At 38.3% G+C, this 18,334-nt stretch overlaps 1 protein-coding gene and 1 long non-coding RNA gene across 3 annotated transcripts; both read left to right on the forward strand.

The window, feature by feature from the left end:
* The first annotated feature begins 2,717 nt into the window (after window positions 1-2,717).
* On the forward strand, window positions 2,718-8,110 carry pnrc1 (proline-rich nuclear receptor coactivator 1). Its single transcript, XM_040017824.1, has 2 exons — window positions 2,718-3,366; window positions 5,904-8,110. Exons 1-2 carry the CDS (start codon window positions 3,028-3,030, stop codon window positions 6,372-6,374), a joined length of 810 nt encoding a protein of 269 aa, XP_039873758.1. The 5' UTR covers window positions 2,718-3,027; the 3' UTR covers window positions 6,375-8,110.
* Window positions 8,111-13,844: 5,734 nt separating this feature from the next.
* On the forward strand, window positions 13,845-17,623 carry LOC120725336. Of its 2 annotated transcripts, XR_005694096.1 has the most exons (4): window positions 13,845-14,532; window positions 15,061-15,153; window positions 15,240-15,268; window positions 15,682-17,623. It is a non-coding gene; the product is annotated as an uncharacterized LOC120725336 (long non-coding RNA). The 2 variants fall into 2 exon arrangements; XR_005694095.1 differs by lacking the exon at window positions 13,845-14,532 and having other exon boundaries at window positions 14,549-15,153.
* Window positions 17,624-18,334: the final 711 nt, after the last annotated feature.

Below are 18,334 nucleotides of genomic sequence, written 5' to 3' on the forward strand. Positions count from 1 at the left end.
CTGGTCTTCAGTTCCTTTGTCCTGAGGGTTGTCCACATGGATGTTAAAATCCCCAACAATAATTACACAGTCGAAATCAACACAGATCACAGACAGCAGTTCACTGAGATCATTAAAAAAGTCAGTGCAGTATTTGGGAGGCCTGTAAACATTAAGAAACACAGCTTTGGATGGGGCCTTCAGCTGTGAAGCCACATATTCAAAAGACTGAAAACTTCCAGGAGATAGCTGCTTACATTGAAATGATTCATTAAATAAGACAGCAACCCCTCCTCCTCTCCTGCTCACCCTGGCCTCACTGATAAAACTGTAGTTAGGGGGGGTCATCTCGATGAGAACAGCTCCACTGTTACTTTGGTCCAACCAAGTTTCAGTTAAAAACATAAAATCAAGGCTGTGCTCAGTGATTAAATCATTAATTAAAAATGTTTTCCCAGCTAAAGATCTAACGTTTAACAAAGCCAACTTAAGTGTTTTAGAGGCATTACTTGTCCCCTCGTGTTTGGGAGCAGTCTGTGGCACACAAGGTATGTTTACTATATTTAAAGATCTTTTAGAGTGCAGATCTCTGTGTTTTGACCAGGCCACATGTCTCCTTCTGTCACCTAAAAGTACCGAACTTTTAAAACCTTCTAGTAAACAGGGTCCCAGCTTCTCCTGGGAAAAGTCACCACTGCCATAATCCTCGCAGCCCAGACCCTCCACACATCACACATCAGACTGTGGAGACAGAGCATGAAGGTGGTAAGGAGGAACTAAGGGGGCGGGGCTGGGCAATGTAACTTTGATTGCACTGTTGAGGGCGGGGCTCGGTGACAAACCTTTGGCCGCTCTGGTGGGGGGTTTATGGGGGACAAAAAGGGATTGGGCCGGGGGGTAGATCTAAGCCCAGCATTGACCCGCTCCATCATCTCTTCAGTGAATTTCAGGTGTGGGGAGGAGGGTGATGGCCTGTCAGGGGTTTGGGGGAAGGTCGTGGTCCCTGGTCCTGGTCGTTGGTGTTGTTGAGAGTTGGAAGCAAATAGGGACCCCTCTTCTTGCCTCTGATGTCTCTCCTTTCTGAAGCTCTTCCCGGGTGGGGGCAGATGAAGATCCTCCTCAAGGTTTCTGCTGGGCTTTGTCTGTTCTTGCATACTGACAATGAACTCAGGTTTGCTATCACACAAGTGTCAAATCCTTGCAGTGCAATTACTGTAACTGACATTTTTTTGTCTTAGCTGATTATTTGAGAACTAAAATGTTAGCTTTTAAAATTAAAAAGACCAATCATAACCTGCTTACAAGCAAAGAACACATTCATGCTGGAAAAATATTAGCAGTACCATGAATTGAAATGCATGTATTCTGTGGTTATTGTGTAGTCATTTTTCTCTCTTGCGTTAGACTTCTTGTTGAGGTCGTGGGTATATTGAGTATATAGGAGGAGATGTACTTAAATTATTTATTTTGTTGTTTATTTAATACATAAGCAGACTTAAGTCAATAATGTTAAACTGTGTCCATTTAGATAATCCTAGGTGCACGCTACATGGCATTCCACAAGGATGTCAAACATTTGTTTTTAGGTGTTATTAGCTGCAGCAGGAATCCCCATAAACCGTACATATGTACATCTGTCTAAATATAATCTTACAAGTAAAATAAGTAACTTTAAAAATATACAATCAAATATAACAAGGGTAGTCTAACAGGACATAAAAATAGAGCACTCAAAATTCCTCACGAAATCTCACAGGGGTTGTTTTGCTCACTCTTGAAAGCTGCTCCGGCTAAGGAAAGTGGGCGCTCTTGCGGTGCAGTTCATTTCTTTACCACAAGGCGTCACTGACGGACCGTTAAAGGTATACCTTTAATTCATTCGGTTGTTTGTTTGTTTTCATTGTGAAATATTTAAAAGCTTATCTATTATTGACAGGGGTTATATAAATTAATAAATTAATATGTGTCTTCATCCATAGTATTTCAAACACAGTGATACAGAGAAGACTTTAATGAGATCGGAGACCTCTTATTAATCAGAGAAATTAATGTTTGATGTCTAAATTTCAGGAAGAAGGAAACTTCAAGTCAGACATCCCCCAAGAACATCAGAGCAGGGTGCAGGTTTCTACAGGTCTGTTTGTAGTCTGTCACATGACAACAACAAACAGCCTACTAACTGCACTGGCAACATAAGCCCTGCCCACTGCAGCTGAAATTATTTATTTTGCTTTTCTTATATTACATTAATGCTCCGCCTTTGAAAGACATAACCAAATAAAAAAACAGAGGAACTCAGAATAAAACGTCACTGGCAGGATGCGGTCTGACACGCCCCTTACTGGAAACACGGACCCCGGAAGTAGCAAAACATCCAGTTCAACAGACAAATACCGGAAGTTAAGGAGATTTTCTGCAAAATATACCAATATCTGCACTCCATGTCACCTTATGTTATGATTTCTACCGTTCTGACTTTTCCTCCAAGTGTTATTAAATGCTGATACTTAATTATTTCATTAATATTGTATTTTATATGGGTTACCAATGTTATTAGATTTTTTGGTTAAAATATTAATTTCATCATTTCATTATTAATAAATTAGGGTGGGTTGTATACGTTAAGGGTCAAAAATCAAACCTTTCTCGCAGAAATTCTCGTTTGAGTCTGAATGCCCTTTTGTACTTTGACGGATGCACAGTTAGTCGTTTTGCTTTGAAAGGTTCTACCGGAAGTGACGTATTTTATTATGGGTAATTTAAGCTCTCTGCCACTTCTGCTTTGACAGGCTCATTTTGCACGACGCGTCATCCATTGTTTAGCGGCAGCAATAACTGAAAAAAAATCTTTTAAGTTTCCACACTGGAGCTTCCGTTGATATACTTTAACGTTAAATTCGTTTTCTGTGTGAGGGCAGCTCGAAAAAAGGAAAGCGAATTATCCACTTAGCTAATTGGTAGCTAACTGTTAGCCTGTGACGTTGTTAGCTAAAACAACAGCCGCGGAGGAATTAGACAGCCTGTTTATGTTTTCGCCACTTCAGAGACATGTTGGACGGATCTACCGCTTATGGCGATGAAGCCAACATCGGCAACGTCGAAAATAACAACCCGATATCGCTGATTTCCAGCAGCGATGTGACGAACAAAACGAAGCAGGTTCTGCTGAAGAAAGGCGGAAGGAAGCTGCGGAACGCAGCGCCGCTGCACCACCACAAACCCCCGAGAAACTGCCCCAACAGCCGCCTGTCGGACCACCACCACCACCACAGCAACAACAACACCCTGACGGCCTCGACTGGTCACAGACCCGCATCTCAGGTCGGAACCGAGCCCGGTGAGACCGTGCTCACCCTCCATCCCCTCAAACATGGAGCCAGGAAAGAGGTACAGATTACAGCTGCACTGCAGCTCTGCACGGGCTTGGTGCTGAACTGACAAGTAAACCTGTAGCAAGTTGAACAAAGACCATTAAAACCATAATGGGAAAATAAACTATGATCCACAAAGTGTATGATCATATCGGTTGCCTTCAGAAAGTACAAAACGTCTAATAAGCTTTAATATATTTTATTTTAAGGTTTGTTACAAGTGTGCATATGCTTTTCTTTCTCTCTCTGGCATACTGTTAAATTTGGTAAAATTGGTTCTTCATTATATTTTATAATCCAAACATTTAATGAAAATTCAGTGTCTACAGCCATGTGTATATTAAAGTATTTGTGTAGAAGTACATGCAGACTCATGTAAAAGTACACGTAAAGATACCCATACAAAACTAATTGGGCTGAAACCCAGTTGTTGTGCCTGAGGCGCTTTTAACTGACGCAGTTACCACTCTTTCTCCTGAAGGTGACGTGAGTCGAGTCTTTGTTCCTCTTTCACCCGCTGATTAGCGAGGAAAAAATGTTCCCAATTACGCATGGATGGCAGGCTTGTCTGTCAGATAAATGCAGAAGGGAGAGTCCACAAAAAAGACAATGAAAACATGTTTTTGGTATAGGAAGTGTATTGCTTTAACAGACTGACTTTTTGGCGTTATTATAAATGTGCAATGTTGTTCCTGCTTATTAAAAATGTTTGGTTCCTGCCTAAGTTTTGTTTGGGCCTCCACCAAAGGAAAATCACCTGGACTGTATTAGCAACAGTTTTAATCATATTTTCCTTCAAACTGGATCTTTCGTTTTACTCAAGCTAAATTGTTTCTGTTACTTATAGTAACACAAACTATCAAAGCGGATCAGTTGTGGTTAAATGGCTTGTTTTGAGTCAGGAGAAAACCTGCATGTTTAAGAATATCAGAAAACAGGGTGTTGCTGTGTGTAGCGATTTGACGGGGTGGGTGAAAACAAGTATGAAACTGTTCAGTCTATCGCAATACTACGCCCCCAAGCTTATCAGGTTATTACAAAATAATGACATCATCTAACTGGCAGCGGGTCTTCAACACACCCGAGTCTTTTGTATTTCTTTTCCTTTTTTTCTTTGGGTATAAACTCTGTTTCTACACTGTGGTTATACTCTGATAGTGAAATGTAACCCCCCCCCCCAAAAAAAAAAAAAAAAAATCAGGAGTCTGTAACAGTCAACAACTGGATTTTTACGCAAAACATTGGTGTCAATAAATTCGTTCCTTTAGACATTACCATGCCTGCATAAACAGATGGGAATTTGGATATGCAAGCACAGAAGATAATAACAAATGAGGAAGGTTTGAAGCGTCGACGAGTAAGTCAGTTTCTCCAAAAGTGAAACCTAAACTACAGGCTGTGTGTTTGTCTCAGCAGCTGTGAGAGAAAAACTGTTCAAGCAGAAAAGTTATAATTGTACACACAGATGAGTCCAAATGACTCATAATGTTGATGTGTAAATACCGGTGGTAGAAATAAGCAACTTTTTGACATCAGCTTTACCACATAAACCTAAAAGATGATAATGTGCGACTTTTTTTATATACATTACAGTGGAACCCCGGCTTAGGAAGACCCCATTTAACAAAAAATTCAAGTTACGAAGGCACTTAACAACAATATTTCTGCCCGTGGTACGGCAAAATGCCCGCGTAACGAAATAGATAAAATAGAACATTTAAAAAAAATTAAATTAAATTCCATAATGTTATGTACATGTACACGTATGTATGCATGCATACGTATGCTTTCTTCAACCTCCGCCACCTCCTCCTCCACCAAGAACTTCGTCTTCAGCCAGCATCGCCTCACTCAAAAGGCGATGGAAAAAGGTGCTTCGACTTACGAAAATTTTGACTTACGAAAGACCCTCTGCAACGAATTAATTTCGTAAGTCGGGGTTCCGCTGTATTTTGTTTTCAAAGCCAAATGTTTCCAGATTTTATGATTGTAGCATTCAGTAATTGATTAAATGCTATTTAAATTAAGTGATAATTTTGGCTCCTAAGGCTGATTGGAGGGGAGGGGGGAGCGGGGACAAAAGTGATTAAATGGTTAGCCATGTTGCACTTATTTCCTATTCATCACGTCTCCAAATTCTTGTTTTTGTTTAGCTTGAGCCAAGATGCCGAAAGAACCTTTAAAACCCAAGATTTTATCTAAACGCATCTATGCTGAAATTTTGAGCTTCCAACTATGCATTTAACCCACATTTTACAAGCAACCTCACTCTGGAAATGTTTTTGTAAGGTCAAAAACATCCCCTACTGTGGTCCCTACACTATGATTAATAAGACAGCCACTGTGACATCACGATGACATCAGTTAACCACAGTGTTAACATTTTGGTCACTGAGATGTGCGTGTGTGTTTTGGAGTAATAAATGACCATATTTAGACAAGAGGGTGAAGTGTCAGTTACTAGCCAAGTCTGCAAAGAAGCAGACGTCTGCCATTTAGTTTAAATTTCAATGAATATTAATCCAGTTTTATTTCAAACTTTGTGTTTTGCAGCTGCTGAAATTTAAAGGTGGCAGATTGGAGCGAGGGGCTGCACAACCAGGGGGTCAAGCTAACCGCAGCCTGCCTAAGCATGATCAGACCAACCATAATGTGAACACCAGGAGCCACAAGCCCAAGCAGAGCCAAACACCTGGTGTGGCTCACCCCACAAAGAAGAAAGATAACAGCACACCTAATAAACCCACCTCCGTCCATCAGGCTCAAGAGCAGAAAAAGCCCCTCCACCCCTCCAACAACGTAAAGATTGTGAATGCACTGCCTGCTGAAGCTGCACCTGAATACCTCAAAGATGGTGAGAAGGTCTATGCTGGAGCTAAGTTCAGTGAGCCACCCTCACCCAGTGTCTTACCGAAACCGCCCAGCCACTGGGTCGGAGAAGATGAGCCTATTAAGAGCAACCAAAGCCGGGAGCAAATGACTGTTCATTTGAAGTCACTGCTGAAGGTTCAGGATGCATCATGACCACAATTTGGAGTTTCAAATCAGAGCTGACCTATAGTGTCTGATATGCGATTAACCTTTAATACCCACAATTGGAAAATTAAAATGGAAAGTTAAATGTAGTTTGGCCCTTTTAACACACTGCAGTACAATGTAGGGAGTTTTATTCACTGTAGTACAATTTCCCATTAGCCAACATGCTGCCTGCATTTGTGAACATTTTGTGCACGTTGTGTTGTTGCTGGAAATCTGACTGACATGCTGTGTATGTCAGATGTTTATCAGATACTTCCTGACTTCTGGTAAGCTGATAAATGACTGAAAGGTTTTTTGTCACTCAGTTAGTGAGATTGTGCAAAAGTGATCTGAAGTCGCCTCCAGCAGCAAAACAATCAGTGTCTGATGTTTACGTCATGCAAAGTGATGATGGCACTTTCTTTGTGAACACTTTGGAAATGGCAGCCATGTGTTTGACTTTTTAAAGCACTTGTGTAAATGTACATAATCTATTGTAAACACACATTTGTGTATATTTTCTTGTTATTTTAACTGAGATTCTAGTTTTGTTACTGAGGTTTTTCCAGAAAAGAGAAAAAAATAGTCCCCCTGCGAACTGAGGCACTTTGTTACAGCTTCATCAGCATGAGGCACAGTGGATGTAAGAGACTGTTTTCAGTGTAAATCAGTAAGAGCAATCAGGAAGGGCAGGACACCTTGTTTTGATGTTCCAAAGCTTGACCAGCCACTTTGATGAATTCACCAGCCAGCTTAGAGCACAGGAAAGGACTTCCACGTTCTGGCTGTGTACCTTTCAAAAGGCTTGGAAAGTGGACTAATCAAAAATGGGGGGGGAAAAAAAGAAAAGGCATGACCTTAAGTTACAGCTGCTAGCTGAAGTTCTTTCCCTTCCCTCAACACGGGTCCAGCTGGTGGAGAGTCGAGAGTCAAATCAGGGACTGTGATGCTGACGGGGCTGTTGAACCCTCAGTGAAAGCAAGATAATGACGACGATGTGAAAAGTCGCACAAACCAGCTGCTGCAGAAAGCCAGTATCCTGCATCCACACCAAGTGCTTTTTCTTTTCTTTTCTTTTTTTAAATTTATTGCACTGATATAAAAAGTGTGTACACTTTAAGTTTGCTTTTTCTTTGTGTCCACTGAGCACTTAGCCTTTTTTCTTTTTTGTTCTTCTTAATTTTTTTTTTTTTTTTTTTTTGTCCCCACACCAGAAAACTGTTTACAAAACAGTATCTGAAGTACATCTACACATTAATGTTTCAGGGACTTCATGGCAGTAAAATTAAAATAACAATTTTCAGTTGTTTTTTGTTTTTTGACAATCAGTGATGTAAAATTTTGTTATAATGAATCAGTAACTCAGCTGTCCTCATTTTTATATGAAATGCCAGGATTAGAGTGAGTTGATTAAATAATTTGTTTTGAAGTCACTATATTGAAAAAAAAAAAAAAAAAAAAAATCCCCAAGCATTTGTTGTTTCCACCTCCTGAAATCTTCTAAAGACATTTTATTGTTTCGCTTTTGAATTTGGAAAATTGTAAATTGGATGTTGAGCTACTATCAGACATTTTATCCATGGATGAATTGGTCATTCCTGCTGCCTCAGACACTGGGAATGATTGATTTGTGCTATTATGTGGTAATAGAGGCAGGTAAACATGCAGTAAGTGAGGATGTCTAAATGAGGAGAGAACGGAGTCACAGCAATGTTTATGTGCTATGTGTTATTTGCTGAATAGAAAAAAAAAGAACAAAGTAAGTTGAAAAGAGATTAATTTTTAAAGTTTAGCTTTTTCAGTGAAAGCAAGGACATGAAGGAGAAATCGCTGTTGTACACACACATCACAATGTTTCCACACTTTAACTTTTTACAGATGTTTAAGGCTCACTTGGACAAAGTCAAGTTTTTTTGTTTGTTTTTTTTTTCTTTCTTTTTGTATGACTTCTTTTTTTCCTAAAGGGGACTTGATTTTCACTCACATGCTCATGCCATGTACCTCTTACCTGTATTTGTGTTTCTTACACACATGATTGTTTACCAGGAGTGAAGTATGTGTTAAAGTTAATACAGGTCATCTTATGATTATGTACCATAAGTTTTTTTTTTTCTCACTTTTTTAACTTAATTAATTTTCATGGATGCAGGCAGTTGCTGGATCTTTTTCTTTGACCTCTGTGACGTCGCTTGAATGGAAAATTGTATTAATGTAGCAAGAAAAACTGCCCATTTCATTGCAGTGTTTTAAAATCATTTCATTCCATTTATAAGAATAAGCATAAAAATTTGTCCATGCCACAATTTGAGAATAAAAGGCGTTTATTTTATAAAGTCTTTCATATCAAAAATTTAAAATGCAATTAAAAAAATTGGTAACCCCTACTATATTGTTTGAGTATTCATTACAGGTGGAGTTATTTTTGTGAAAATGGGACATAAGGGAAATTGCAAGACTATTGTGGCAACTTTTACCAGAATAAGGAACTATCACATCATCATGGCATCATTACTCATTTAACTATAAATATTTTATCATATTCACACACACACATTAGTTTTAGTCACTGTGTGTGGTTTTTGGAGTAATAAACGACCATATTTTGAGACGAGGTTGAAGTGTGAACTTACCAGCCAAGGCTGCAAAGAAGCACACTTCTGCCCTTTAGTTCCTATTTCAATGAATATTAGTCCAGCAATAGAATAAAAGACACTGACTGATGGTGTTAACATAATACATTACAGTATGACCTGAAAATTAAAAAGTCTATACATATGACCAAGGGCAGTCAGAATCTGCAGACCATACTTTACTTCATTCCTTTTATGAATTCAGAAGGATACTGGGATGTGCGCTGGTGAAGATACAAAATCTCAAATTTTGCCCATTTTACCAATGTAACAAATCCTTCCAAATATTCAATTTCAATTCAATTTTATTTATATAGCGCCAAATCACAACATAAGTCGCCTCAAGGCGCTTCATAGATACAGAGAAAAAAACCCAACAATCATATGACCCCCTATGAGCAAGCACTTTGGCAACAGTGGGAAGGAAAAAGCTGAACAGCTGAACCTTACTAGTTATTTTGAACAAATGTCTATTCTTGTGAAAGAAAAAAAAATCCTCCTAAAATAATTAAGCAGAGCTTGTGTTATCATTGCATGGCATTGTGATTTCACTTGGCCTAGACATTTGCAAATACTTTCGAAATATGAAAACTGAATTCATATAAGTTTTAATGTTTTATTAACTCAAATGATTAATAAATGCAATGTTTTATATGTATATTTATTTATCTGTCTAAAGAGTTTAGCAAAAAAAGAAAGAAAGAAAGAAAAACGCCAGTGAGCAGTATTACTGTTCATTGGGACCAAAAGTGATACTGTTCTGTTATCACTAAAAGTTGTGAAATGTTGTATCACTAAAATATCATTCTGAGTCAGTTTATTATTCATTATGTGTTTGCAGCACCCTCTGTGGTTGCTCCAAGTAATGCACTTTAGAAACGGCTTTATTTTGAAAAACTTTATTGAACAGGAAGTCGGCTCAGTCAAGAAAAGCGAGTAAGCAAAAAGAAGGGAAACATTTCGGCACTAGTGATGTGCGATACCACTGATTTCCTTTCCGATCCGATACCAAGTAATATTCAGGGTGGTATCGACGATACTGATCCGATACCGATACTCTGTACAAAAACTTATTTTATTTATTGTATCTCAAATTATAGCATCATAATGATTACAGGACATCAGATTACTTGTTCTTATCACTTAATAATGCAGAGTTCATCATATAGAAATAAAAAAACTGAAGTTGTGCGCTATTTGAACACCTTGCCTGCCTGCAGCACTAAAGGACTCCGTGAGAGACGTCTGTCTCGCCCTAGCAGCACCTGTCCCTGTCCTCCTCTTCAGTTCACCTCAACATACGCTCGTCATATTCTGTGATATGATTTACTCTGAGGTGTTTGACAAGGTTAGTGGTGTTGCCACAACCATACATGCCAAACCTCCCGATTTTTCTGTGAGAATACAGAATTTCAGTGCCTCTCCCGAAAATCTCCCGGAGCCACCATTCTCCCGAATTTCTCCCAATTTTTCACCTGGACAACAAAATTGAAAAAGCATATCGCAGAATTCATTGTGTGGCCCAGCCACTTAGTTTTAATATTACTCTTATTTCTCTTTCTGGGTCGCAAAAAAACTATTAACATATTTTCAAGTGAGAATGTAGCTGTGTAAACCGACACATCGTCTTTAAACCCCCGCGGTCTTTCGCTACTTGGGTTAAACAGCGCCCGGTTATATTTTAGATAGCATGGAGCAGACAGCAGAGTTTCACTCCACCGAGGGAGCCTGTGACGTACTACCCGGCTTTCTTTAGTCCGCGAAGGCCGGGTCCTCAGGTGGAAGCAGCCTCTGAATTTGGACACCATCGCTGTTTCCGGGCCGGCCAATAATAACGGTGACATTTAACGTATTTTATCCGATAAATAAACCCTGTAAAATGTATTTATCCCCCCCCCCCCAACAGCCCTTTTGAATGTCTCCCTAGTATGGCCACAACACCTCACTCTTGGAGCACTTTTTTGCCACATGTATCGCAAACCACGGCTCAGCTGTTTGTGGAGGTAAAATAAGTCCGCACATGACTCCAATTACGCTCAGCCATTGTTGTGAGTGCGCACGTCAAGGGGCTGCGAGACATTTATACAGCCATATTTCGCACATGACTATGAAAGGTGGAAGAGGAAGTAGTTCCTTTGAATGTAGACAATCCGAATGTTATAGTTTCTTTCCACTGTGTTGCTGTTAATGATGAACTACAAATTTACTCTAAATTACTAAAATATCGATATTTTAATGTGAGAATTGATTCATAAATGATTGGTATCGGAGGAATCGATATTTCAGGATCGATCCGCACATCACTAATCGGCACACAGTTTATGGTGTCCTGTTGGAGAAAACACTGCCCACATCTTCTGTTTGTGGTTGTATCGCTGGTATGTACTTACAGTATAAGTTACAACTTTGTTTTTGTACAATATGTTGTCCGCTAATGCAGTATTTGGCTGTAAAGCTAGTCCTTTTGTTAAGCTACCTGCGATTTTGGAGGTCGTCTGGGATAGCATCAGTAGTAGTTTGAAAAGTTTACATAATTATACATATTACATATGCTATGTAGTAGCAGGGTGATATATGAATGCATATTATGCTGCACATATATAGATCATGACTGTATTTTTTGTCTTGTTTTTAGTTTTACCCTTTTGAATGTCAGTAAACCTGTTGACAATGCTCATCAGTCTTCAGAGTGACCTTTATCTCAGCTTATGATACAAACTAACATCATATTCAACTAGGCTACCACAAACCCAAATCAAATTCCGCCTTTCTAAAGTGTAATACAGGTGCAACTTTATAAGCATGGAACGAAAGAGAAAAGCCCATTAAGCACAGATTGATATCTGAATATATCTACCCTATATCATTATTTTATCGCTAAAGTCTTATTCCTAAAGCCATAAACTAGTTTCATCGTTTTTAAATTACAGTATCTGCATTATTTTGGGTTTGAGGCACTGTATCTGGTGAACAAGTCCTGTGAACAAGATGAGCCACACCAACCGTGGATCCACCTGAATGGTGACCTTTACTGGTGCTAACTAGATTAATAATTACATTACAGCATCACAAAGGGGTAAGGGGATTGCCTAGGTTGTCTATTAGAGTTTCTGATACATTTAGGTAAATTAAATCAAATTACTGTCTTCTGTTTATTATTAAATTCCTATTTTATCAGGTGGGAGCAACATGTCATACTGGACAAAGAAATCTCAAATATTAATAAAATGACCATAAACCATCTATTTTAATACTCTATAATATAATACAGTTAATTTAATATAGTATAAATTTAAATCCTAATGGCTGTAGCTCAGGTGGCAGAGCAGGTCAGCCACTAATCAGAAGGTCAGTGCGATCCCAGGCTGCCTCCTGGCTACATGCCAAATGTCCTTGGGCAAGATACTAACCCCATGTTTGCCTACTGGTGGTGGTCAGAGGGCCCGGTGGCGCCAGTGTCCGGCAGCCTCGCCTCTGTCAGTGCGCCCCAGGGCAGCTGTGGCTACAATGTAGCTTGCCATCACCAGTGTGTGAATGTGTGTGTGAATGGGTGAATGACTGAATGTAGTGTGAAGCGCTTTGGGGTCCTTAGGGACTGAGTAAAGCGCTATACAAATGCAGGCCATTTAAATCCATCTCAGACAGCATTAAACAATCACCTGATGTGGGAATATAAGTTGTTTTTGTACAAATGTATATTTTATGGGGGGAAAAAAGACATTTAATTTATATACTGTAGTAATACTGAAGATACTTGCCTTACTTGCCTAATCGTCAGCCAGTTCATCAGTGTCTTAACCATTTTATGTTCCGTGTTTGTGTGGTGATTATTAGACCTTTCTCACCACATTCTCACCGAAAACACTTCCCCTTTCATTCTTAGAAAGGTTGCCAAAGAGCTGTAATGAGGAACAAGAAATGGTATGATATACCTTCTTTCTCATAGCAGTGAATAACTAACTGTCTGCTCTTATGTGCTTCCTTTTTGCTAATTTATTTATAAATATACTGTACATTAAAGAAAAAAAAATCAATTTTCCAATAGTCACACATTCAACTTCCCAGTCACGTTTATCTGGTGAGTCCTTGGTGAGGGATTATAAAATTAAATGTAAGCATTTAAATCAGCAAAAACGTGAGAAAAAAAAAAACAAAACTAAAATCTCTGAGGTAACAATGAGGAAGTGACTCACTAATTACAAATTACAAAAACTACAAATAGTCTTTAAGAGGAACCAGTTCAGAGAAGCTGAGAGTGGCGAGTGGTGGAACAATGGTTAAACTTAGATGGAATAAAATATCGTCATGGCTGATCCTGATATTTCAGGTTGTAGGTAAGGATACAGAACTCATTTTAATGGCAATAAAATATATCTTTAGCAATAATATGTTCATTTATGTATTATGGCAACTAAATGGGCTCTGTTGTTTTAATTGAGTGTGAGATACATTGATAAACTTCTGTTGGATATAAAATCATATTTAATCTGATGGTTTAAAAAAAGATCTGATTTGTAATAAGTGTGTTTTAAATTTCTCTTCAATTTTCTCAATAGTATCTGGAAATGTAATATCCATTATAAAGAGAGTTGGGGATGATGTCATTCTGCCTTGTCTGAATGTGATCGATGACCAGAATAAATGTGACAAGACTACATGGACCTTTTTCTCAAAAGATCAACCAGCAGTAGAGCTGATCACACTTGGGCAGATTGGTGAAGAGGCCAAAACTAAATCAGACAGACTGAGTGTTACAACAAACTGTTCTCTGCTTATAAAGAAGCTCACAGTCGAGGATGTTGGTCGTTACCGCTACAAACATTGCACATCAGCAGTAAAACCAACTCAAGATTTTGATCTTTCAGTTCTCTCCAGTGAGTATTTACTTCAAACTATCCTCTACTCAGATTCCCTTTTCATTAGAACAGAAATTGAAACATAACAGTTATCATGGTTACATTAAGATTATCTGTTGAGTGGATTCTCTTTCTTATGCATCAATGATACACTTCGTGGCTCAAGAGTTGGGAGTTCACCTTGTAGTCGGAAGGTTGCCGGTTCGAGCCCCGGCTTGAACAGTCTCAGTTGTTGTGTCCTTGAGCAAGACACTTCACCCGTTGCATACTGGTGGTGGTCACAGGGCCCGGTGACGCCAGTGTCCGGCAGCCTCGCCTCTGTCAGTGCGCCCCAGGGTGGCTGTGGCTACAACCTAGCTTGCCATCACCAGTGTGTGAATGGGTGGATGACTGGTTGTGTAAAGCGCTTTGGGGTCCTTGGGGATTAGTAAAGTGCTATACAAATACAGGCCATTTATTTATGATCTTTCTTTTAGCATTTAGGTATGAACAAAGAACCGAAAGCACAAAGCAAAGATGAAAACCAGAACCAAGCAATTGTCACTGTGATTCGACTGTAGAAACATGAACAGGTAGAAACGGAGGCTGGAGCCTGACTCCTATTCACTGCTGTTGTTACCTGTTGAAGTTCAGGGTCTGCCAGACACTCAGCTTTAAAGTGGACATGGAACACTTCAGGTATAAAGACTAGCTGGTTTTATGAAATAAGAGCTTAAAGTTAAGATTTTGAAAACATGTTTAGTGCCATCTTCTGTCAGTACAAAATATCTATAAGCAAGATCGATAGGCAAGCAGACTAACAATTCCAAGGAGATGTAATTCTCAGTGTAATTCTCTGAAATAAAAAACACCTTTTCATTATTGGAGTTCCTAAATTTAGTATAATAACGAACAATTCTGACCTTGAAAAAAATATAAAGGAAGAACATAAATAAAACCTGAACAGTTTGATGAGAAGCACAAAATAATAAAACCAGTTTATGGATATATTACACATTATCTATTCCCAGATTTGAGATAGTCAAATTCAAACCAAATTGTCTAAAACGTAAGATATAAGTAAGATATAGTCAACAAAGGCAACGATTTTCAGAGTGTTGAAAAACATTCTCACAAGGTAAATAGGATGTCAGTTTTTATTAAAATGAAGTCCAGCAAAATTGTTAGCTGGAAGTAAACAATATCATGGTTTTATTCTCTTTGCAGCTTCATCCTCTTCAAGGTCCATTATCATCCTTGTAGGTTTAGCAGCACTTATAACAGCTGTGGTAATGGTCAACATATGGGCCAGAACTAAAGGTATGTTTAATTATGAGATGTTTTAAAAGATCTCAATTCTTAATAATAATCAAAATAGAATTTAATTCTTTTTTTCTGTTTTTTAGGGAACAAAACACAGATGGTTCAAGCAACAGTACGTGGAAAACTCAGTAATTTAATATTCACATATATCTCTTCAGATAGAAAAGGTCATGACTGGAGATTAGACCACCTTAAAAACACACACTTGAAAGTTTGGTCTTGTAAAGTGGATGGGTGCAGTTGTTAAGGTAGAACCAATAGCTGCTGTAACAGGCTACACTACACTACAGACTGACAGGAAAACAACACAGAAAAAAAATCTAAAGAGCACAAGTGGATGCACACACACACACACACACACACACACACACACACACACACACACACATGATAAGCTAACATTATAAGTTAAACTTTAATTAAATCAAAATTAAAGGGTTATAATAGAAATCATAGACAATTAGAAAGACCAATCTGATCATTTTTATTTATTTATTGACTTATTGACCTATTTATTTTTCATAGGTGTCCTATAATAAGGATAAAGATGAAGTTGCAATACACTATGAAACCACTGGAGACTCTGCTGTTTCTGTCAGACTTCACTGAGCATCGCCATGGAAATTATCATCACACCACTATACCATCCACAACTACTATACCCTCTACAAAATGTCTTGTTATGAATTAGTGAAACAACCTGATCAGCTATCTTATTGTGTCTTGTGATACACAATACAGCCTCTTTACTGCACATTTGACCTTCGGGCCAGATGCAGCTTTCTCTTCAACGTCCTTATGCTATCACCATGCTGCTTTTACGTGCTTAGAGTTAGAGAAATAATTTCCTTCTGAAGTATGATTTCACCAACTCATCCACACAATGCATTTTGTAGAGGGTATAGTATTTGTGGCAGTTATTTGTCTTCAAACAACAGCTTTAATCTCAATGTTGTATTTAGACTTTTTTTCAAAATGTTATTTCAACTTCATTCTCGAAAGTGTTCTCCCTTTAGTCTAATTAAATATTTCTTTTCTTTTTCTTTTTGAATTTAATTACAGTCACATCTTGCACTAAGAAGTTCACTTTGGGTTTAATGAGATTCTTAATGAGCTGTGAATAATGCTATTATGTAAGTTGTAAATAAAATGTACAAATATTCATTTTGAATACTTTTCTTCCCTTTCTTTTAAAGGTAAAGATGAAGAACAAATATATTTTTTATTTTTTTACATTTATTTCTTGTATAGCTCCTTTCAGCCACTAGGGGACCTCAGTGTGTAAGGATATACCCAGTCCCTTGTTTACCACAAAAGCATAACATGGGCCATGTACAGAAGAAAGTAAGACATTTTTTTGTTTTGTTTTGTTTTTGTCTTTATAAATTTATAGTTCGGTTTATGGTTTCAACATCCCAAAGTCAGTAACTGGGTTAACTGGTCATATCAAGGTGGGTATCGACTCAATGAATGAACCAAGATTCTCCAACTGCTGACATGAAATAGGCAGTACTGGCAGCACGTAACCAGTTGCAAACTGCACAGGGAGTGATGCTGCATTTTTAATGAAGATGAATTTGTAAGTAGTATGAAAATACAACGTTAGAAAAAAATCAGATGTTAAACACATGATAGAGGCTGAAAAAATCACAGCTGCAGCCAAAGCAGTAGATGAGTGTAAGTAATAGAAAAATTACTTCAGTATTAAAAAAAAAGCACTGTATGGATATGGTTTAAGCACAATTGCAAATTTCACCAAAATAATATGTTTAGATGTTCGTAGGATGGTTTTCCTCTTATTCTTTCAGCTGCATCCATTATAATATTAGATGCTCTGAAAGCAAGTAAAGAATAATAAGTCCTATGTACAGTGCTTTAGAAACATATCAATATATTAAGACTGGTTAAACTTGAAGTTCTATAATCACATGTTGTACTACAGATCCCTGACCCCAGTTTTACAATTTGCTCTCCTGCACATACACCTGCAGCCAGTTCCACTTTCCTATATTGTTTGCCTCATTTATCTAGCTGTTTTATGCTTTTGTTGTAATTCATTTCTTGCATGTTTCCTTGAATTTAACCACATGAAACCACATGGCACCTGTTTGTGTTCATATGTGTCCTCCATGCAGCTGTTCTAACACATCTGTAAACATCTGGCTGAGGCCAGGGCTGTGCACGATGTTCACCTATTTGCCGTGGCTCAGGTGGGGGCAGGGCACTCAACTTCCCTCACCCTAGACTTAGGGACAGATGTTGGGACATGCCGTGCCCTAGCATAGGAGTGGTCCTGATGTCGGTTGACCTGGGTGGGAAGGCTAACGCTGAATTGGTTGCTGAGCTGCTGCTGTGATGAGATTGATGAGCGGTGTTGCTAAGGACCACGTTTCCTTTTAGACCGGTTGGATGAAGCGGGCCATGACTGTCTCAGCCTAACCTGCTCTTATTTGCAATCAACACTTAAATACTGTTTACTGACTAAACTATTCTCTGGAATGTAAATAAAGAACAAGATCTATATTTGTATTTGTTGACCTTATATCAAATTTCCATATAGACAAGGCCACGAGCTGCATTGTTGTTGTCAGATTGTTAAACACTTGTACACTTAAACATTATTTGTTAGAACATAGTAAAATGATACAGCTGTCATACTGAGAAGCCGAAAAGCTGAGCTACTCAGCTAACCTTTTCTTCTAGCCTCAAGTAAGGAAAACATTATTAATATAGTAACTTTTCCAGACGTACTGACCATAGCAATTTTATTTATATAGCACATATCATTATACTTAAACTCAATGTGCATAACGCAGTAGATAAAAAAGGGGTTAAGATTTGCATGTTTATAGTGTCTTAAATGTCATGGTGTTTAAAGTGCAAGCACATTTGTATAGCCTTTCTTCACTGCTGTATTGTGTTTCTTCCATTATAGACACCACTGATTTGTCTGCAGCAGCTAAAAAGTCAACAAAACAAAGTAAGTGACATTAAAATGAAGAAGAGAAAATGAAGAAGTAACATCACTCATCAAATACAAACATAAATAGTCAACATCTGAGGAACTATTCAGTGAATTGTGCAGACAGTCTTAAAGACAGAGCAGTTCTGATACTGTTTGAAATTGAAGATAAGATGTAACAGAGAAAGAGACACATGTTGAAACAGGTGGGATGGA

Source organism: Simochromis diagramma, unplaced genomic scaffold (assembly GCF_900408965.1).
Source record: "Simochromis diagramma unplaced genomic scaffold, fSimDia1.1 OVJJ01000802.1, whole genome shotgun sequence".
NCBI classification, from domain to species: Eukaryota; Metazoa; Chordata; class Actinopteri; order Cichliformes; family Cichlidae; genus Simochromis; species Simochromis diagramma.

What these genes read in the sequence shown, in the direction of transcription:
- pnrc1 (XM_040017824.1), top strand. Translation starts at nt 3,028, where the DNA reads ATGTTGGACGGATCTACCGCTTATGGCGATGAAGCCAACATCGGCAAC. An exon ending in AACATGGAGCCAGGAAAGAG is followed by an intron (nt 3,367 to 5,903) that starts GTACAGATTACA and finishes TGTGTTTTGCAG; the next exon opens with CTGCTGAAATTTAAAGGTGG.